The 20,127-nt window shown below is 39.8% G+C and overlaps 2 protein-coding genes across 2 annotated transcripts; one reads left to right on the forward strand and one right to left on the reverse strand.

Annotated features, from left to right (window-relative positions):
- The first annotated feature begins 413 nt into the window (after window positions 1-413).
- si:dkey-1k23.3 (heat shock protein 67B1) lies at window positions 414-2,935 on the forward strand. The gene is made up of 5 exons (XM_053653687.1): window positions 414-889; window positions 975-1,038; window positions 1,129-1,249; window positions 1,944-2,159; window positions 2,522-2,935. The coding sequence occupies exons 1-5, from the start codon at window positions 520-522 to the stop codon at window positions 2,762-2,764; spliced, it is 1,014 nt and encodes a 337-aa protein (XP_053509662.1). The 5' UTR covers window positions 414-519; the 3' UTR covers window positions 2,765-2,935.
- Window positions 2,936-5,423: 2,488 nt separating this feature from the next.
- hspb8 (heat shock protein b8) lies at window positions 5,424-18,426 on the reverse strand. Its single transcript, XM_053653688.1, has 4 exons — window positions 18,187-18,426; window positions 17,673-18,055; window positions 14,768-14,831; window positions 5,424-7,838 (listed from the first exon to the last, which is right to left on the reverse strand). Exons 2-4 carry the CDS (start codon window positions 18,019-18,021, stop codon window positions 7,682-7,684), a joined length of 570 nt encoding a protein of 189 aa, XP_053509663.1. The 5' UTR covers window positions 18,022-18,055; window positions 18,187-18,426; the 3' UTR covers window positions 5,424-7,681.
- Between the last annotated feature and the right edge of the window lie 1,701 nt (window positions 18,427-20,127).

Raw genomic sequence — 20,127 nt, forward strand, 5'->3', positions numbered from 1 at the left:
ATAGGGATATACAAACCCCACCTGTCACATTCTCTCATGAAAATTACCCTGACACATGCCCAGGGTGATCCCACTGAGGGGCTGAAAACTTCGCTTCTACTTAGTCATTGTCATAGCCTTCCTGCCAAACCAAATTTCACAGTTAATTAACTAGCATGCGGCTCCTGCTTGCAGTTGTCGTGATCTCTGTAGCATGCTAATGATCACCGCTAAGTGACAAAGCTCATCTCAGTGTTAGCCGGAGATCACATTGGACATCGTACCTCATCCTTCAGCTATTTGCCGTTTTCCCTTCAACATCTATAAATATCTCTAAATTAGCATCAATAGCAACAGTGTGGCAACCACGCTGCTCGCTCTCAGTCACCAACACCATAAATTCTCCTCTCTTAGAATCAGCAGAGCTGCTCGGGATGTGCTAAAAGGCCCGATGAGGCGTATATAAGGAGGCGACAGGAAGTCCACAAGCAGCACTCTGCCTCAGATGTGAAGAGGTTCAAACAAACCTACACTTTTATCATGGAGGACACAGCCACCAAGTCTACAGTCATGAAGGATGAGACCCAGAAGTGCCGTGACGCTCTCTCGGACCCTCCAGGTTACGGCTGGCAGCCCAGTCTGCTCTACAACCAGCACTTCGGCCTTCCTCCTTTCCTTGACTTCAGAGATCTGAGCTGGATGGAGAGCGTTTTTAGGAAGCTACGGACCTCCTCGTGGCCCGGATACACCCAAGCATCTGGATTTGCCCCGAAGATCCACAGAGAGGTGGGCGGAGGTGTTTCCGAGGTGGCGGCCCGGCAGAGCAGATGGACCGTGAGTCTGGACGTGAATCATTTCGCTCCGTCTGAGGTTACGGTGAGAACGCACGGTGGCTTCCTAGAAATTGAAGGTGAGTATAAATGAACGCTTTCTCGGAATTATTCAGTGAGTTTTCATGAATGCGATTGGCTGATGTAGATGTTTCCTTGCCACAGGAAAACATGACGAGAGACAAGACGAACATGGCTACATCTCAAGATGTTTCCTCAGGAAATACAAGTGAGTCCCGAGGCTGTGGTTTGCAAACTCAGTATCAGTGTAAATACAGATGTCAGTGTCGATCATAAGATGCATCTGACTTTGCACCAGGCTTCCTGCTGGAATCGAAGCGGAGAGTATACGCTCCTTCGTGACTGGAGATGGAGTTCTTACCATTGAAGCTATGTTACCCAACATTGCACCACCGGCTGATGTCACAATCCCGGTCCAGGCAGGTTCTTCTTTATCTTATCGTGGAGTTTAAAACATCTATGTTGTTCTGTCTAAAACCTGGTAAAAATCGTGACCTGTTCAGTGTTCAGGTGTTTGAGAAAACCTCATATAACGTGGCTATTTAGTGCATTACTGTACATAGATACAATGCATAATAATGGAGAAGAGACCCTATAATATATATATAATATATATAGGCTCCTTATTGGATATATAGTGCACTAGGAGTGATTATCACCCAAATGGAGTAGAGTATTGGTGCTTTATTTTTCCTATACATCCTACATAGGGGTAAAGTTGGAGCTGAATCCCAAATGATTTCCGATTATATATATAGCACACTGTTTAGACTATAGAAGGCATTATTTCTAATGATATGTGCATTTTTATATATAGAAAGAGTAGAGCGAGTCCAGAGAAAACCCAGAAAGACCCCAGAGAGTGTCCGGGTGTTTGGAAAAGTCACGCACAAAGACAATACGCTCTGAAATTGCGAGCGTCGCAATTATTAGCTACCGCGACTGTCCGAATAACCAGCAGTGATTAAACAGAGCTGTGTTTATCCCATGGAGGAACTGCTGCCCTTTTCCCCCCGACAGCTTTCTCTCCAGCACCTGTGGCATTTTCATTTTTTCAAACAGATATATTTCTCCATCGACCTTCTGCTTCGTTTTTGTTTTTGTTTGCCTCAGGTGGAGATAGAGGCACCGGGTTTGGAAGACCAAAAGCAAGACGCGGTCGTTCCTCCTCCTGCAGAAAAGCCCGAAGGCGACACTGTAGGCGCTGATGAGAGGATTCATCACACAAACGGGCAACCTGACGCTCCGGAACGTGTGGAGAGAGCAGAGGAAGCCATCACGAGCCAGCAAGATGGAGAAAGGAGGGAGGAAGAGATTGTAGATGTTGCTGTAAGTGACTTGAAGAGTTTTTTCTTTATTCTATATGTATTATTTGTACATTTAAGCATGGTACTCAAGAATGGTACTTAATTTATAATCAAGTACCATTACCCGTGTTAGCTAGATAGCTAACCTAGACATCAAATGTTAGCATAGATGTAAATGGGCAGGCTAATTATATAAACTAGCCATGGTGATCATGTGTTACATCTACAGCACAATAAGGTTTACTGGACTTAATTGGTGGCTGATCGTTGTGAAAAGGCTACGAAAAAGACATGTAAACATTTAACATTTAGCTGACTGTCTACTTCTTGATAGCATCCATAAATATGTCTATTCCTTATTATTATTATTATTATTATTATTAGGATTCAGCTGGAGCCACAGAGGAGGTGCTGGATTCAAAACCCGAGGCTTCCGAAGCTCCAGACACGGTGACATCTGAGAGGGAATCTGAGATCCAGGGAAAGGAAGCAGAGGTGGAAGGAGATCTGCCGAGCGCTGAGGGTGAGGGAGAACCTCCCGTCTCTGAGAGAACTCAGGAGGAGATCCCGTCTAAGCTGGACGTCAAGGACAAACAGGCTGTGGAGGAAGTGGAGCAAATCAAGTAGACGAAGACGACCGCTCGGAGAGATTGATAAAAGTCCGCCGCTCATCCTTAATTCAGCCGATTCATTAATCAGCGTTACCCGAGAGGCAGTTTGCTGTAACACGTAACTTTGACGCGCTAATAAAAACCAGAGCACCCGAATGTGTGATTCCTTTATTTTTTTTTATTCCTGCGTAAACACACCTGATTTAACACTCGTTATCAACTTGTCCAATTAAAGAAACATGACAGGAAGTGAAATAAATAAATAAATAAATAAATAAATAAATAAATAAATAAATTGTAGCATATATTAAATATGTACTATATAGATGATGTGTAGACCAGATATCAGAAGACTAAAGGGTACGTAGGAGGTAGTGGATTGAAACAACAACACTGACAGCACAACTGATAAGGTAAATATAGAATGATTTATATTTCTATACATTTTAGAGTGAGGGAAATTAAACATGTACTGTACATATATAATACCCTAGGGTGCACACTCTAAGTTAAGCCTACGATTATGTATATATATATATATATATATATATATATATATATATATATATATATATATATATATGGAATATAACAAAAACTTAAATAAATTCACACCCAGAATTAAAATATCTTTTGTCAATGTCCCTGCAATTTCTTTTACTCTGAATGAAAGGCACTCCTGTAGAGCAGGGGTTCCCAAACTTTTCCAGGGCAAGGCCCCCCAAATGGCATTAACATTTGACCGAGGCCCCCCCTTTTGCAAGATGTCTTTAAAACACATTAAAAATACAGACTTCTGAATATATCCCCCTTTTTTTAATTAATAATAACATTACATTACAATAGGAATTGTGTGTGTGTGTGTGTGTGTGTGTGTGTGTGTGCGGTTGTCTGAGAGTGAGAAAGAGAAAACATACTAGTGGGAGGGATGGGCACACCAAATTGTAGAGGCCCCCCAGGCGCCCCCTGGCGGCCCTCAAGGGGGCCGCGGCCTCCACTTTGAAAACCACTGCTCTAGAGTATTTTCAAACTTAACTCACCAAGTTTCACGCTGGATAAAACTGCACACTGAAGTTCCTCAGCACTCCAATGGGCAGTAGTATTGTTTCGACTTTTGTTTTCACTCCTTCAAACGGTTATTTATCATATATAATTATAATTTCCTTTTCCTTAAAATCTCCTTTTCTCTCCTCGCTTTGGCTGTGTGTGCGCCTGCGCAGTAAAAAAAAAACTCTCCCGCTGTCACCTGTCAATCAAGGCGGGATCTACGTGTAGAATGGTGTTAATTGGTCGAAATTATCTACATGAAGCATTTGAACTGGTCCAAATAACATATTTGAAAGTATAGTGGTTCACATTCTGCTTTATTTTTAATGAACCTATATCGTTTTAAATTCGGTTTAAAATATTTATCCATATACATTTTCTAGTGGGCTACAGAAAGTATTTGATTCGTATATTAATCACAAATAACTTATAAAGTTTAAAAGTTATAAGGAATTTATTTTTGGAATATTGGATAGTGCACGGATTTAGCATTATATATAGACTTTCCCACATCTACAGCACACACAATATGATCAAGTTACTTAAACGAGTTTATAATTAATAATTCATTTATAATACATTTCTATTTAAGTGTTGGTCACTTCCAGGGCCTAATCGTTGTATTCTCTGTGGTAATTCAATAAAAACAATCAGTAGCGTCAGAAGATAAAACAATATCCTGTCTGCGATTATTAACGTCAAGTCTTTTACATGAGTAAAAGACGTGTTTGTTGTTTTTATGAATTCAATGCTTTCAATATGTAAAAATGCCGATCAGGGGTTAAAATCATGAGAACACTGTTGCTAGGTAACAGACGGCAAGCGTAAGCTAGCTAGGGAACCGAGGCTCAGGAATTAGCTAGCTACTACATAGCAGTCATGTTTGTTATATTGTACGATTTCTAGGAGTAATTACAGCGGAAACGAGACAGAGCTGTCAGGAACATCAACATTTCACACAGAAATGGCGTTTAATTGCTGAGAAAAGACTCCGTAATGCTACTACATACACTTAGCTTTGACTTCAACGCAAGCTTCCATATTGAGAAACGTGACCCTTTAAGCTGATGTTTTAAAATGGTGCTGAGTAAAGGAACACCTGAGGGATAATTTGCTCCCTGAGAAATGTTATTAGTGAATCTGAATGTAAAATGGGAAAAGCGTTCGGCGAGTTTAACTTGGGTCAAGTTTAAATATAAATCCTTTTAATCTTAAATTAGAGGGAAAAAATATTAGAGAGAAAAAAAGTTCTCAGCTGGTGTTAGATCAACTCGCACCTCATAACTAGCCATCGAAAAATGAAGTAAGTACTGAGTAAACGCTGGACAATGATTACTTAAAACATATACATTATTTTATACATATCATTACTACTGACTGACATGTACTTTTTATTTGTTTATAGTTATATTTAACTTTGTGGAATGTCTGCAGTACAAGTCGGTTACAGCGCTATAGTTTTCTGAACTCGTAAAACATAAAGTCACAGCTTTAAACGCTGACTGTTACAAAGCACTGACACTGGAGACTCCTTCCATAAATGTTCAATAAATATCTCCTCGAAATCCACCCCCCCTCCCCGCCCCCCGCCAAAACATGAAAGTATACACACAAAATGAATAAGAAAACCCTTTTTGTAAGACATTTTATTGTATAGAATTTCTCAGTACGAGTTACAAACAATATATTTACACCCGATGAAGTACCAAGAAGGAAAAAAAAACAAACAAAAAAAACAAAACAAAACACCAAATGATAAAATAGTGTCTCCACTAAGGATAGATCAATTGCGGATAAATTAAAAGGATAACAATTTGTAATATGTTTAGTTATAAAACACACTGCATCTCCAAGAGAAAACTTGCATCTCCCAAATGCTCACAAGAGCTGGTTTTCATAAAATATAACACTCAAACAGATCTCTCTCTCTCTGTCCACACACACACACACACACACACACACACACTATTTAGGGTGTAGAGTACATTTATTCCTGGAATCGCACTTTGCTGATCCTCCTCCATAAACCACACATGTAGACTTCGCTAATTGAATTTTACTGTTGATTCGTTTCTACAGAATTTGCTTCGAACCACCGTACAACCCGTTTCCAACCCGTTCCTACACAGAATGTTCTCTCCATGGTTCCTTGTAGGCTATTAAACTAACTCTCAAAGGCAAGAATGAAGAAAACTCCTGTAAAATCCTCACCGTTAGCTTGCCGCTAGCAGCCTCCTGATTGTTACCTCAGGAAAACGCTGAGGTAACATCAAACATCAACTGTTATATCTTATATTATAAATCTGTCATATCTTCACTTAAAGTTAGCCAGCTGGTTAAAGTTAGCACAGGAAGTTACTTCAAGCTTGCTAACTTCGCTATCTAAAGCGGAAAATGATAGCAAACGTCCACGTTAGCTGTCGTTTGTACCACCTTCTTTTTTAATTTTTTTTTTATTTTACCTCCTTTTCACTTCAGATTTTGATGAACAGAAATGCTATTGCTAATCCATTACTGCCAAGTTCATTCTTATATTCTTATAAAATAACTTGGATGCTAATTTATTTAGCTAGCGGTAACATTCCGCGTGGATACAGTTAGCATCAATCAAAGACACTGGTATTAGATTATCAGCTGAAACCCAATTTTGCAAGAAGTCTAATCTATTGAGGTGTCCAAGAAAATAAGATCAAAGAAAATTAGCCTGTTTTGTTGAATATTCTGGAGCAAAAAAAAGACATGATTTAAACCCACCACACGTCTGTGGACAGACTGAAAAAACATGCTATGCCATCATTTGTTCCAAGCAATCCATTCACATCTCTGTAACCCACATTAGCATAACTTATTTAACTTCATATTTAGCTCATGTTTGGTTTTCAGGATGTCTTTGACACAAATTTCAAATTAAAACCTCACCTTTGGTCAGTTGTTCATTAGCCCATTAGCCAACAGCAGGAAAAAGCTGAGGTAGTGTGCTGGTGTTATGTATTCACTCACAACGCTAAGATTAGCCAGCTGGATAAATCTAGCACTGGAAGATGTTGCTAGAAAGCTAACTTTAATAACAAGATAGCGAGGAGCAACAAGATGTCATTTAATCTGCACCATGCCCTCGCTACAATATCATTTATTCCAAACAATCCCTTCAAGCCTTTTTACCCCAGATTAGCATAACGTCTGGGTGATGTATAGTCTTTGTTTCCAAATGTTTGGTTTTTATTATTATTATTATTATTATTATTATTATTATTATTATTATTATGTCTTAGCCACAAATTTAAAATGAAACCAACAGCATAAAAAAAGCTGAGGTAATCTGCCTGTATTATATGTTGACTGAGAATGCTACCTTAGCCAGCTGGATAAAGCTAGCACAGGATGTTATTGTTAGCTAGCTAGTTTACTAGCAAGGTTGGAAAGAGCGAGATGTTATTTAACCCGATGGTAACAGACACACTGAAGAAAACACACTCAGTACGCCATCATTTCTTCCAAACAATCCCTTAGCATAATGTTTTGATGACGTTTAGCTTTTTTGTTTCCAAATGTTTGGTTTTCAGGCCCAAATTTAGATTGTTTGTTTTTTGTTCACTGACGATGCTAACTGGCTGGCACAGGAGCACACTGCTAGCAAGGTAACTTAGCAACAAGGAGGAGCAACACGAGGTCGTTTAACCGCACCACACCCTCGCTACGCCATCAATTAATCCCTTACACCCGAAATTAGTATAATGTTTTAGTGATAGTCTTAGCCACAAACGTTTGGTTTTCAGAAAGTTTTAGCCATACATTTACATTAAATGACATTTCAAGTTGGAAATTGCGGTAAGAATTTCGTACAAAAATCACATCCCCACACCCACCAGCTCGGAGGAGTGGACATTTAAGCCGTGGTAGGTTCCTGCTGTTCCTCCATGTACTCGGGCGGAGCCTCGTTACTGTACAGGTAATATGGAGGGGTCTGTCTCGCCTCGATGATCAGCACTCCCTCAGGAGAAAGAGATGCAAACACCGTGAGTGGGTCCACATCCACAGGGATCCTACACGACATGAGAGAGAGAGAGAGAGAGAGAGAGAGAGAGAGAGAGAGAGAGTCGTTAGCGGTCAGTCAGGACGTTTTAGCCTTAGCATGTCATGTTTATAGAAATTTAACAACAAAACAATACACACAATACACAGTTTCCATTTCTATGCTTCTCTCAGTTTATTTTTTTGTTGTCCTCATCTTCCTGTCTTTTTCTCCTTGTTCTGCAAGTCTTTTCTATCTTCATTTTTACCTTTTCTTTCCTTGCTACTATTCTCTCCTTTCTTCTCTTAGTTTCTTTCTCACTTATTTCTTTGTCTGTTTCCTTTTCTCTTCCATTTCTCACTTTTCCTCATTTCTTTCTCTCACTCTATTCTCTTTATTGTCCCAATTTCTCCAGTTTATCTTTGTCCTTCATTTCCTTCTTTCTACTTCGTTTCTATTTATTTCCTGCCCTTGTCGATCTCTTTCATTTAAATTCCCCTTTTCTTTCTTTCATTTTTTTTATCTTACTTTCTTTATCACTTATATTTTAATCAGTTCCCCCCCCCCTTCTTTATTTCTCTCAGTGCACATGGTGAAATACATCGTACGCTACATTTACAGCGTAGTATCTCAGAACTGAAATATCCGAGATTGACTTATCGATTAGCTCTTCTGTTTTTCCTTGTTAAGCTCCGCTCTTTTATAGGATTAATAAATCTACACATGATAATCAGTGACTAAGCTGTTCCACCCTGACCTTCGTGCTAGTTTGGGGAAACGTCACTGAGACTCACAGTGTGTGTTATTAATCTGTTCTTCACACAGGCGGATGGGAGGATGACCATTCCTGATTTCATCATTTTGCACTGTGTGTGTGTGTGTGTGTGTGTGTGTGTGTGTGTGTGTGTGAGTGTGAGAGAGAGAGAGAGAGAGAGAGAGAGAGCGAAATGCAGGTGTTGAGTTCAGAAATAGAGTCTGCTCCTAATTACTACAAATCATCAGCTGATGTGAGGATTATCACCTGAAATCTCCATCTGCAAACTGGAGTAATCATTTTAATGAGAGAGAGAGAGAGAGAGAGAGAGAGAGAGAGAGAGAGAACATAGAAGAAAGTGAAACAGAAAAGAAAAAAGAAAATGACAAAAGTAAGCATGAGAGACAGAAAGAGAGAGAGTGAGAGAGTGAGAAATAAAACGGAGAAAGACAAAGGACAGGGAATGAGAGAAGTAAAGAAATGAGAGAGAGAGAGAGAGAATAACAAGCAGGAAATGAAAGAATGAGAGACAATAAAACAGTGACAAAGAAATGAAGAGAAAGGAAAGAGAAAGAAAAAGAAAATGACATAGAAGGCAAGATAGAGAGTGAGACAGTAAAAGACAGAAAGACAAAATGGGGAGAGAGAGAGAGAGAGAGAGAGAGAGAGAGAATAATGGAGCAGAAAAAGAGAGTGTGACGGAGTGAAACAGCAGGGAAAGACAGATAAAGAGAGTGAGACATGGAAAGAAAGAGAAGGACAGAGAAAAGGAAGAAATAATAAGAGAAGGAGAGAGAGAGAGAGAGAACACAGAAGAAAGTGAAAGAAAAATGAAAAAAGAAAATGACAAAAGAAAGCATGAGAGACAGAAAGAGGGAGAGTGAGAAATAAAACAGAGAAAGACTAAGGACAGGGAATGAGAGAGGGAAAGAAATAATGAGAGAGAGAGAGAGAATAGTGGAGCAGAAAAAGAGAGTGTGGAGTGAGACAGCAGGGAAAGACAGATAAAGAGAGTGAGACAGAGAAAGAGAAGGACAGAGAAAAGAAGGAAATAATAAGAGAAGGGGAGAGAGAGAGAGAGAGAGAGAGAGAGGGAGGACTGGTTGGTAGAGTTATGATATGTGTGTGTGTGTGTGTGTGTGTGTGTGTGTTTGGGAAAGGGTGGTACACGCTTTAAACATGAATGTGCAGTGATGTCATCGACAGATCCCCAGACCCCTCTCCTATTGTAACTTTCCAGAATGGGAGGTGCGGAACATTCTAGAGCCTTCAGGGACAGTTCAGGAATGCTACAGTGTGCTAAAGCTGACAGCGTGTGCAGTCGTTACAATGAGTTCAATAATACACTGGATGAACTGAGACACACTCGCAAAAAAAAAAAAAAGAAGTTTGCATTTATGTATATCACGTCAAAATCCTTTCAACAATCCTGTCAGATTAGCTCATTATAGATCGCTAGCATTAGCAGTAAAAATTATGAACTTGACATAAAAATCCTGTCATTAGTTAATTAGTTAATGCTAGTGTTAGCATTGAAGATGATCAATCTGAATAACTCCGACATACAAATCCTCTCAGAAATCCTGTCAGGTTAGCATTTTGCTAGCTCTCTAGCTAGCTTTAGCAGTTAAAAAAAAAATAAAAATAAAAAAATCATGAACATACAGTATGTGACGTCAACGTTTTAGAAATCCTGTCAGATTAGCTCATCATTGATAGCTAGCATTAGCAGTAAAGATTATGAACTTGACATAAAACCCATGATATTAGTAAATACTAGCGCTTGTTAGGGTTAGATCATGAACTTCAAATCCTCTCAAAAATCCTGTCAGTTAGCATTTGTTAGCTGTCGCTCTAGCTTCAGCAGTGAAAATTCTACACATTTATGTTTTGTTTTTTTTTTTTTACTTCAAAAATCTTAGGAATCCTGTGAGATTAGCTCAACACAGATTATCAGGAAAAATGATGAAGTTTATGAACTTTAAGGTCATAAATTCCTCTGAGAAATCCTGTCAGGTTAGCATCTGTTAGCTAACCGGCAAGAGTATACAAAACATCTTTACAAATCTGACTCTCAGAAATCTTGTGACGTTAGCTCGCTAAACTCATGCTAGCAATATGGCTAATGTTAGCGGTATAAATTATGAATATTTATGGACTTAAATATTTTTAGAAATCCTGTCAAGTTAGCTGTGTTAGACGGATAGATAGCATTAGCATCTACGTTTACGAATGTTATCTAGGTGTTATCGAGCGCGCACACACACACACACACACACACACACACACTCACACACATATACAGCTTCCTTCTTCCGGTAAGATAAAATAGATAAAATATATAATAATGTCTAATGTATTGTGATTTATTCAAGTGCACTACACACTAAAACACAGAGACAGAGAGAACAGAGCCTCTCTCTCTCTCTCACACACACACCCACACACACCAGCTCTCTGACCCAATAAGGTAGCGAAGGCAAGTGTGTGGACTGTAATATAAACATTGGTGTTAGTTCAGGAGTCACTCGCCATTTAATTAACATCACGCTGCTACAGTGCGCTAACACCAGTATGTGTCCTCTCACACACACACACACACAAACACACACACACACACTCCAGCAGTCCAACAGAGTGCGTTTCCTCAGCATGAACACACACTGCATACACTCCAACAGTGTGTTTTTCTCCAGGAGAAATTATATAAACACTTTTACCTCAGGTGTTTATACTGAGGTCATTTCCTGTATGTTGTAGGTGAACAGATATAGAACAGTTAGTTACGGTCCAGTAATGTGATTGGTCGAGAGTGCTGATATTCAGTATTCAGTATTTTCAGTATATTCACATTTCACTGTGTGTACCACGCCGCTTGGCTGTGTTCGCTTCGTGAAACTCCACTCCTAGCAGTAGTTTGCTATACGACATTTACTACGGACCGTCAGTCAGTCTGCGTGTTACCATGGCAACACGCAACACTCTATAAAGCTGTTGCTTCTTTGGAAACTATTTCCGTTGGCGGAGCAAAAAGACGCGAAATATTTTGCCATATTGTGTGTAAAATGTCAGTTATTTGATATTAATATAAATTCGTAACATAACATTCGGACACTCGCGATGGTGCTGTTTAACCCACAGCCGAGTCACAGCCGAGATAAAGCCGAGTCGCAGCCGGGACGCAGCCAAGACAGCCGAGACGCAGCCGAGTCGATATTCACTACAACAGCACTTGCAATTATTTTATATTTTATACGATACAAAATGGTTTGTGGCTTCTAGCTATAATCAAATTTCATTTATAGTTAATAAGTAAAATGCCTCCTTTCTTTCTTTACAGTGTTCATGTCATAACTGTCTCACTGTCTTTTCTTCCTTATTTCTTACATTTCTATTATGTTTTTCTTTCGCTCTTTCACTGTCTCTTACTTCTTTACCTTTTCCCCCTCACTCCCTTTCTTTCTTTCCTTTAGTTTTTATTTCTCTTTCTGACAGTCTTTCTTTACCTTTTTCCTCAGTCCTTTTCTTTCTTTCATTTTTTTGTCTTTTTTTCTTTCTTTCTTTTTAGCTATCCTTCCTTTCATTTTTATTTTGTATTTCTTTCTGACTTTTTACATGCTGCCTTTTTTTCTTTCTTTTCTTTATTAATTTTTTACTTGTTACTTGCATTTTTTTATTGTTACTTTCTTCTTCTGGCCGCATTTGTTCTCCTTTTCTTTCTTTCTTTCACCGATAAATTTATCAATTTTAAAATTTCGATTGGAAATTGATACATTTCTGTAAAGCTGCTTTGTGAACTGAGTTGAATTTCTCAGTCTTGATTCTATTGTCCTCTCTTAAGTTTTTTTTTTTTTACAGGCTTTTTTCCTTTTTCTTGTCCCCTGTTCCCACTCCTTTCCTTCCTGTCTTTCTGTCTGTCTATCTTTCTTTTTAGCTATCCCTTCTTTCATTTTGTATTTCTTTCTGACTTTTTGCTTGTTGCGTTTCTTTCTTTCCATTAGTTTTTATTTCTTTCTTTACCTTTTTCCTCACTCCTTTTCTTTCTTTTAGTTTTTTATTTTTCTTTCTTTGTCTTTCTTTCCATTTTATTTTTTACTTTCTTTATTTCTTTCTTTTCTTCATTTTTACTTGTTACTGGCATTTTGTATTGTTACTTTCTTTTTCTTGCTGGCGGTTGTTCTCCTTTTTCTTTCTTTCTTCCTTTCTTTCTCCCTTTGTCTTTTCATTGTGGCTTTCTCAATTTATCACAGCGTGGTAAAGTTTTTTCTCTCCCTCTCCATGGCAGTAGAGTTGTTTTTCTGAGTGAGTGTGTGTGTGTGTGAGATAAATGATCTCAGCGTTAAGGGCTGCAGGCGTCGGTGCAGTCTGTTTACCTCCGGCAAGAAGTTTTCATTATCATTTCATCTCTCGTATCGATCCTGTAAGACTGCCAACTGCTGAGAGAAACTCTCTCTCTCTTACACACACACACACACACACACACAAACACACATACAGAGGACAGAGAGAGAAATAATGGAAAGAAAGAAAGCGAAAAGTAAAAGATAGATGGAGTAGCAGAAAGACAGAACGGGAGGGAAAGAAGAAGCAGAAACGCTAAATGGAGAACAGAGAGAAGTGAGCAGACAGACAGACGGACAGGCAGACAGACGGGTCATCACACCGGAATACGCCTCCATATTGTGAAATAAACTTCTCCTTACAGAAAACTTCACGTATCGACGTTTTTAAATCCGTTTATGTGGAGAGTCCGCCATGCAAGTCCCTATGAATGAGCTGTTACCATAGAAACGTGAACATATCAGAACAAGTGCATTCGTATAAACCTGTGATTTACTGTCAGAGAGTTTTCCAGCTATTAAACAAAGGTCAGAGGTCACCAGGACCCTAAACTCAGCATGAGGGTAAAACCAGGTGCACACTAACCCAAGCGTTGAGACAGAAGAGTGATCTAAAATAGACGCAGGGTATTTATAGATCTGTTGTGAGGACTGGGCGAGTCTGCTGTCACGCCATGGGACGTTAGTGGACCTACAGCTGAATATGCTCACATCTCCTGCACTTTATCTGGAACTTCAGTGAGCAAGTCTTCTTACTTTATAATCAGAGAGTTATGTTCATATCAGGGTTATTGTCTTTAATAAATAAAAGAATGTAGATATGATACAATACCATGTGATATGGTGTTACAGTTGCATTTATATAGCACTGTTCTAGAAACTCTGTAAACGCTTTACATAGTGGGGGGGGGGGGGGGATCTTCTCAACCACCACTAGTGTGTAGCATCCACCTGGATGATGTGACGGCAGCCACAGTGCGCCAGAACGCCCACCAGATATTAGTAGAGAGGAGAGAGCAATTCAGAGATGGAGATTATTAGGGGTGATAGAGAAGGGGGGAATTTCATTTTTAATGACCAGAGGGAGTCAGGACCTCGGTTTAACGTTTCATCCGAAAGACGGTGCTGTTTTTACAGTACAGAGTCCCCGTCACTATACTGGGGTGTGAGGACCCACACAGACCACAGGATACCGACATACCACTTCCAGCAGCAACCTTAGATTTCCCCAGGAGGTCTCCCATACAGGTACTGGCCACACTCAACCCTGCTTAGCTTCAGTGGGAAACCAGGCGAGAGCTGCACGGAGATATGACTCTGGCTCTGGCGTGATACAACACGATACCATACGATATGATACAATACCATGTGATATGACACGATACCGAGTGATATGATACGATATGATACGATACCATGTGATACAATACCGTGTGATATGATACCGTGTGATATGATACCGTGTGATATGATATGATACCGTGTGATACGATACCGTGTGATATGATATGATACCGTGTGATATGATACCGTGTGATACGATATGATACCATGTGATATGTTATACCGTGTGATATGATATGATACCGTGTGATACGATCCCGTGTGATATGATATGATCCCGTGTGATACAATACTGTGTGATACAATACCGTGTGATATGATACGTTATGATACCATGTGATATGATACCGTGTGATATGATACGATATGATACCATGTGATATGATACCGTGTGATATGATACGATATGATACGATACCGTGTGATATGATATGAACAATACTATGTGATATATCGTTTCTCTTTCCTTTCCTTTTCTTTCCATCTCTGTTTCTGGGGTCAGATATATGCAGAGACACTCACTGAATTTTCTTTGTGAAGTTCTTCGTCACGATTCCTCCCTCGTCCTGTTTCTCTTCATGTTTCCCTGAACGAAAAAAAAACAGCATGACAATTATTAATTAACTAACACACACACACACCCACACCCACACACCAGTAGTTTAAGTGAAACAGCTGCTAAATGAAGTGACGGCTGACATTTAGCTCTGGGTGCTGAGTGGACGACTTTGCAGTGATTCTGCTTTCGCACGAGGATGAACACACAGAAGTACACTTCCTGCTCGTGACCTTTGACACCAAGGCTTTTTTTTTTTTTTTTTTTTTTAAAGTCACAGTAGGAAAGATTTCAGCAGCATTAAGCATCAGATGATCAGAGCAGAGCTTCAGCTCGGTGCTATCTTTGCAGGACCGGAGTAAAGCTAAGCTCTTTCTGTATTTTCTTATCGCTTCAGTTTTATTCTTCTCTTCCTTACGATTTGTCTCTTTCTCTTGCTGTTTTTTTTTTGTTATCTTTCCTTATGTTATCATTTGTGCTTTTTTTTATTTATTTATTTCTTTTTTTCCCCATCCATCTTTCTTTACTATATATATATATATATATATATATATATATATATATATATATATATATATATATATATATATATATATATAAAAACATGTTACTTTACTTCTATTTGAATTATTCTTTTTTCTATCTTTCTCTCATTTTTTCCTTTCATCATCCTCTCTCGCTCTCTCACACACAATTTTTCCTTCTCAGACATTTGCTATCTTCCTCTTTCTTCCCATCTCTATATTTACTCTTTGTATTCTCTCTCTCTCTCTCTCTCTCTCTCTCTCTCCCCCTCTCTCTGCAGCTGTTAGACAGTAAATTGTTGTTGTGTGCTCTTGGCTTTGGTCTGGCCAAGATATGTGCAAACCCCCCCCACACACACATGCTTCATCTTTACATCGTAAAGCAGGTACATTTCTGATTAATTGTCTTAAGAAAAGGTGTGTGTGTGTGTGTGTGTGTGTGTGTGTGTGTGTGCTCCTGATATACCATCGCTACCATTAGGACAGGTGTCGTCCCGATCAGTGACTAATACCGAGGAGTGTGTGTGTGTGTGTGTGTGTGTGTGTGTGTGTGTGTGTGTGTTATGTCCTTCACAGAGAACACAATCCCAGAGTTCATGAAAGTTAAAAATATGACAGACTCAACTCTCGATCTGACCGAGGAGTGTGATCAGGATCTCATAGCGAGCATTGTCTCGTTTGTAGATCACGATGTGTCTATAGATACATTACACTGGATAATGGAATACAACCTGGTTACCTAGTTACTGATCTCTGGTAGAACACTGTTTAAAACGCCAAGCTGTGTTTTGTAGCGTCGGTTCCTTCATCAAAGATTAGTCATCGTTGTGATCTTCAAAACCTGAATGTTATTCAGACAGTTCTCTCTCTCTCTCTCTCTCTCTCTCTCTCTCTCTGCTCCATGTCTCTGTGTGTCTCCGCTTTAGAGCTGTTTATAGAACGGAGCGACTCTCCACCTGACGTCTAATTCTGTCTCGTGTTTGTAGCGTAATGTTTCTTAAAGTATCTCAGCAGGTGACGGGGAGTCAGAGACGCATCATCGCAATGTGCAAGTCACTGTGTTTCTCACACACACACACACACACACAAATCACTCTAAACCTAAACCAGTCTAAACTAAACCATTCTAAAATAAACCGACTAAACTAAAAGTCAACCTAATGTGAATTCATGAAATCTAAACTAAATCTGACCTCACAAGTAAAAAAAAAAAAAAAAAAAGTAACAAACAGTTTTATTACTCTAACCTCAAATATTTAAAAGGAAACCTGTTGAAACCAAACAGTCTACACTAAACCATGTAACACGAACCGGTTTAAACCAGTCTTCTCATTCTTGTCTGATTTAAGAATGACACTTAAACAGTCCAAAATAAAGCGGGACTAAACCAACACATTCTGTGGAACTTTAAGAGTAAAATACGTATGCATCTTTTTTACTTAGTAAAAAATTATGACTGGTTTAGTTCAGACTGGTTTAGGTCAAACTGGTTTAGTTTAGACTGGTTTAAGTCAAATTGATTTAGTTTAGACTGGTTTAGGTCAAACCATTTAGTTTAGACTGGTTTAGGTCAAACCATTTAGTTTAGACTGGTTTAAGTCAAACTGATATAGTTTAGACTGGTTTAGGTCAAACCATTTAGTTTAGACTGGTTTAAGTCAAATTGATTTAGTTTAGACTGGTTTAGGTCAAACCATTTAGTTTAGACTGGTTTAGGTCAAACCATTTAGTTTAGACTGGTTTAAGTCAAACTGACTTAGTTTAGACTGGTTTAGGTCAAACCATTTAGTTTAGACTAGTTTAGGTCAAACCATTTAGTTTAGACTGGTTTAGGTCAAACTGATTTAGTTTAGACTGGTTTAGGTGAAACTGATTTAGTTTAGACTGGTTTGGTTCAAAACATTTAGTTTAGACTGGTTTAGGTCAAACTGATGTAGTTTGGACTGGTTTAGGTGAAACTGATTTAGTTTAGACTGCTTTGGTTCAAAACATTTAGTTTAGACTGGTTTAGGTCAAACTGATGTAGTTTGGACTGGTTTAGGTGAAACTGATTTAGTTTAGACTGGTTTAGGTGAAACTGATTTAGTTTAGACTGGTTTAGGTCAAAACTGCTTTAGTTTAGACTGGTTTAGGTCAAACCATTTAGTTTAGACTGGTTTAGGTGAAACTGATTTAGTTTAGACTGGTTTAGGTGAAACTGATTTAGTTTAGACTGGTTTAGGTGAAACTGATTTAGTTTAGACTGCTTTGGTTCAAAACATTTAGTTTAGACTGGTTTAGGTGAAACTGATGTAGTTTGGACTGTAGAAGTCTAATTCCTTTGATCTGTCTGATTTTTGTCTCTCACCTGCAACTTCCACGAAATTGTCCTTGGTTTTGACACTGAGCTCTTCCGGTCTGTAGCTATGCACGTTCACGCACACCTTCCACGGCTCGTCCGGGTCCACCGGCGGCGCGCCTCGCTGGGACTGCGCGCTCATGGAGGTGCGGGGGAACGAGGAGCGTAACGAGCCAGTCCACGGTGAGCCGAGGCGCGCGCTGAGTCGGGGGCGCGCCCAGCCAGGCCAGTCCAGAGACAGATCCTCCGGGAACGCGGACATGGGCACGGAGAAGTCCGGATCCATGAAGTGCGTGGAGAACGGGTCTCGCGCAATCCGCTGCCTGCTGCCCAGGGGGTAGAAATCACCTTCCGCCATCTTCTCCAAGTTTTAAACAGAAGTTTACAAAAGTCTGTTTAAAAAAAAAAAAGAGTTTTTAAACGTCTCCAAAGATCATTAAATTCTGTGAAAACAAACAAAAAAAAGTTTCCAAACTCGCATTAACACTTAGATAAAGTTGCTCACACACACACTCACACACACCTAGAGTTTAAACGTCCACTTGCAGCGTGTGTGTAAAGGTTCTCCAACCAAAAGTGGACTGGCGCAGTTATATACAGCCCGAAGAGTTTGGGGTGCCATATTTGGGTTGATCAGGGTTGCCAGACATGTATCACCAAAAACCCTCATCAGGAAGACCCGGATTGTCATTTAAACAGGTATAAGCAGGGTTTCACACTGTACGACATCATCCACACAATCGTACGTCACAAAGGATAATCTTTGGTCGTGAGATACGATCGGTGGTCTTAGAACGTACGTATAATGTAACGCGCTCACCGGAGACCGATTTACCGCAGCCGCAACCAAAGTTCTGACAGTGTCTGAAATCTTAGTTTGTTGAATTGTACCAGCAGACAGAGAGTCTCTACAGTGTCTCGTCACACTTATATCATGACAGGACAAACATGGAGGGACGCGACATGGAAAGAAACAGAGGACGAATGACAGCTTCCAGGTGTGTAGCTAGCATTCGAACACTCGAACACACTGTTCTTTGAGTTTATTTACCGTAATGACAACATGAAACGTGTGTTGCGTTGCCGAGCAACCAGTGGGATCATCTCAGACAAGAAGAAGAAGAAGAAGAAGAAGCCTTTATTGGTTACATATACATTACAGCTCAGTGAAATTCTTTTCTTCGCATAGCCCAGCTTGTTAGGAGGTTGGGGTCAGAGCGCAGGTAGTGTCAGCCATGACACAGTGCCCCTGGAGCAGAGAAGTGGTTTGCTTTGCACATCTGGGGTCGGGGTCGTTCCCGTGCGTCGGGGGTTTCCTCCGGGTACGCCGGTTTCCTCCCCAAGTCCTGGGGAGACATGCGTTGTAGGGTGATTTGCATTTCCAAATTGTCCGTAGCGTGTGAATGTGTGTGTACGATTGTGTCCCGCGATGGGTTGGCACCTGCCTTGTGCCTCGAGTTTACCGGGTTAGGCTCCAGGCTCTCCAAGACTCTGTGTAGGATGAACGGTATGGAAAACGGATGAATGGATGGAGGGATATAGCACGGAGTCTGCAGTTCTTCTTCATGATACAGATATTTTATTTCATCAGCAAGCATGATCGTAAAAGACACCCACCAGGACTGCACCTTCAATCAAACGCAGGCTAATTCGGACCCTCCGGTCGTTTATATTGAGTCAGGAAGACACACAATAAAAATAAAGACATATTATAAAACGTAAAATGCCACAATAGCACTATGCAATAAATCTGGAATGTACGTTGTAAGCTTGGGATCGTTTGTCTAAAAAAAAAGTTTTTTGTTTTTTTTTGAAAATTCCCACTTATCTTAATGTTCACTTGGTCAATCTGGCAACCCGGCTAAAGACCCCACCTCTCCTGTCCACATTTAGCCCCGGACTCCAGCGGCTTCTGCAGCGTTCAAGAGCTCTGTAATTCATCACGAGTTCAAGAAAGATCCAGAAAGATCCAGAAAGATATTCTGAGTAATTCATCTAAATATGTCTAAGTGTAATAACAGTGAGCGTGTTTACATTCACACTAATAATCAGATCAGTATCTAGTTCACAGAACTATACTGAGACTTTTAATTAAAGCTAACATCATGTTATTGACATCCTGTTACAGATCTGACAAGAATAGCGCTGGCTGTAACACAAACCGCAGGTTTATAACGCTTTAACGGATTGTGCTCCTTCTAATACCTGATTGTTTCTATAGCAACTTACACGGTTACTTGACTCGTACAGCCATTGATATTGTGAAGTTTTCTGTATACAAACATTTAGTGGTAAATGGTTTGCATATATATATAGCGCTTTTTTAACCTCGGCAGTTCTGCAAAGCGCTTTACACTGATCCTCATTCACACACACGGCACTAGCTTGCCATCAGGAGCAATTTGGGTTCTCGCCCAAGGACACTTCGGCATGTGGAGTCACGTGGGCCAGGAATCGAACCGCC

This window comes from Ictalurus furcatus, chromosome 22 (genome assembly GCF_023375685.1).
Source record: "Ictalurus furcatus strain D&B chromosome 22, Billie_1.0, whole genome shotgun sequence".
Classification (NCBI taxonomy): domain Eukaryota; kingdom Metazoa; phylum Chordata; class Actinopteri; order Siluriformes; family Ictaluridae; genus Ictalurus; species Ictalurus furcatus.

What these genes read in the sequence shown, in the direction of transcription:
- si:dkey-1k23.3 (XM_053653687.1), top strand. Translation starts at nt 520, where the DNA reads ATGGAGGACACAGCCACCAAGTCTACAGTCATGAAGGATGAGACCCAG. An exon ending in ATGTCACAATCCCGGTCCAG is followed by an intron (nt 1,250 to 1,943) that starts GCAGGTTCTTCT and finishes TGTTTGCCTCAG; the next exon opens with GTGGAGATAGAGGCACCGGG. An exon ending in AAGAGATTGTAGATGTTGCT is followed by an intron (nt 2,160 to 2,521) that starts GTAAGTGACTTG and finishes TATTATTATTAG; the next exon opens with GATTCAGCTGGAGCCACAGA.
- hspb8 (XM_053653688.1), bottom strand. Translation starts at nt 18,021, where the DNA reads ATGGCGGAAGGTGATTTCTACCCCCTGGGCAGCAGGCAGCGGATTGCG. An exon ending in CAATTTCGTGGAAGTTGCAG is followed by an intron (nt 14,832 to 17,672) that starts GTGAGAGACAAA and finishes TTTTTCGTTCAG; the next exon opens with GGAAACATGAAGAGAAACAG. An exon ending in AACTTCACAAAGAAAATTCA is followed by an intron (nt 7,839 to 14,767) that starts GTGAGTGTCTCT and finishes CATGTCGTGTAG; the next exon opens with GATCCCTGTGGATGTGGACC.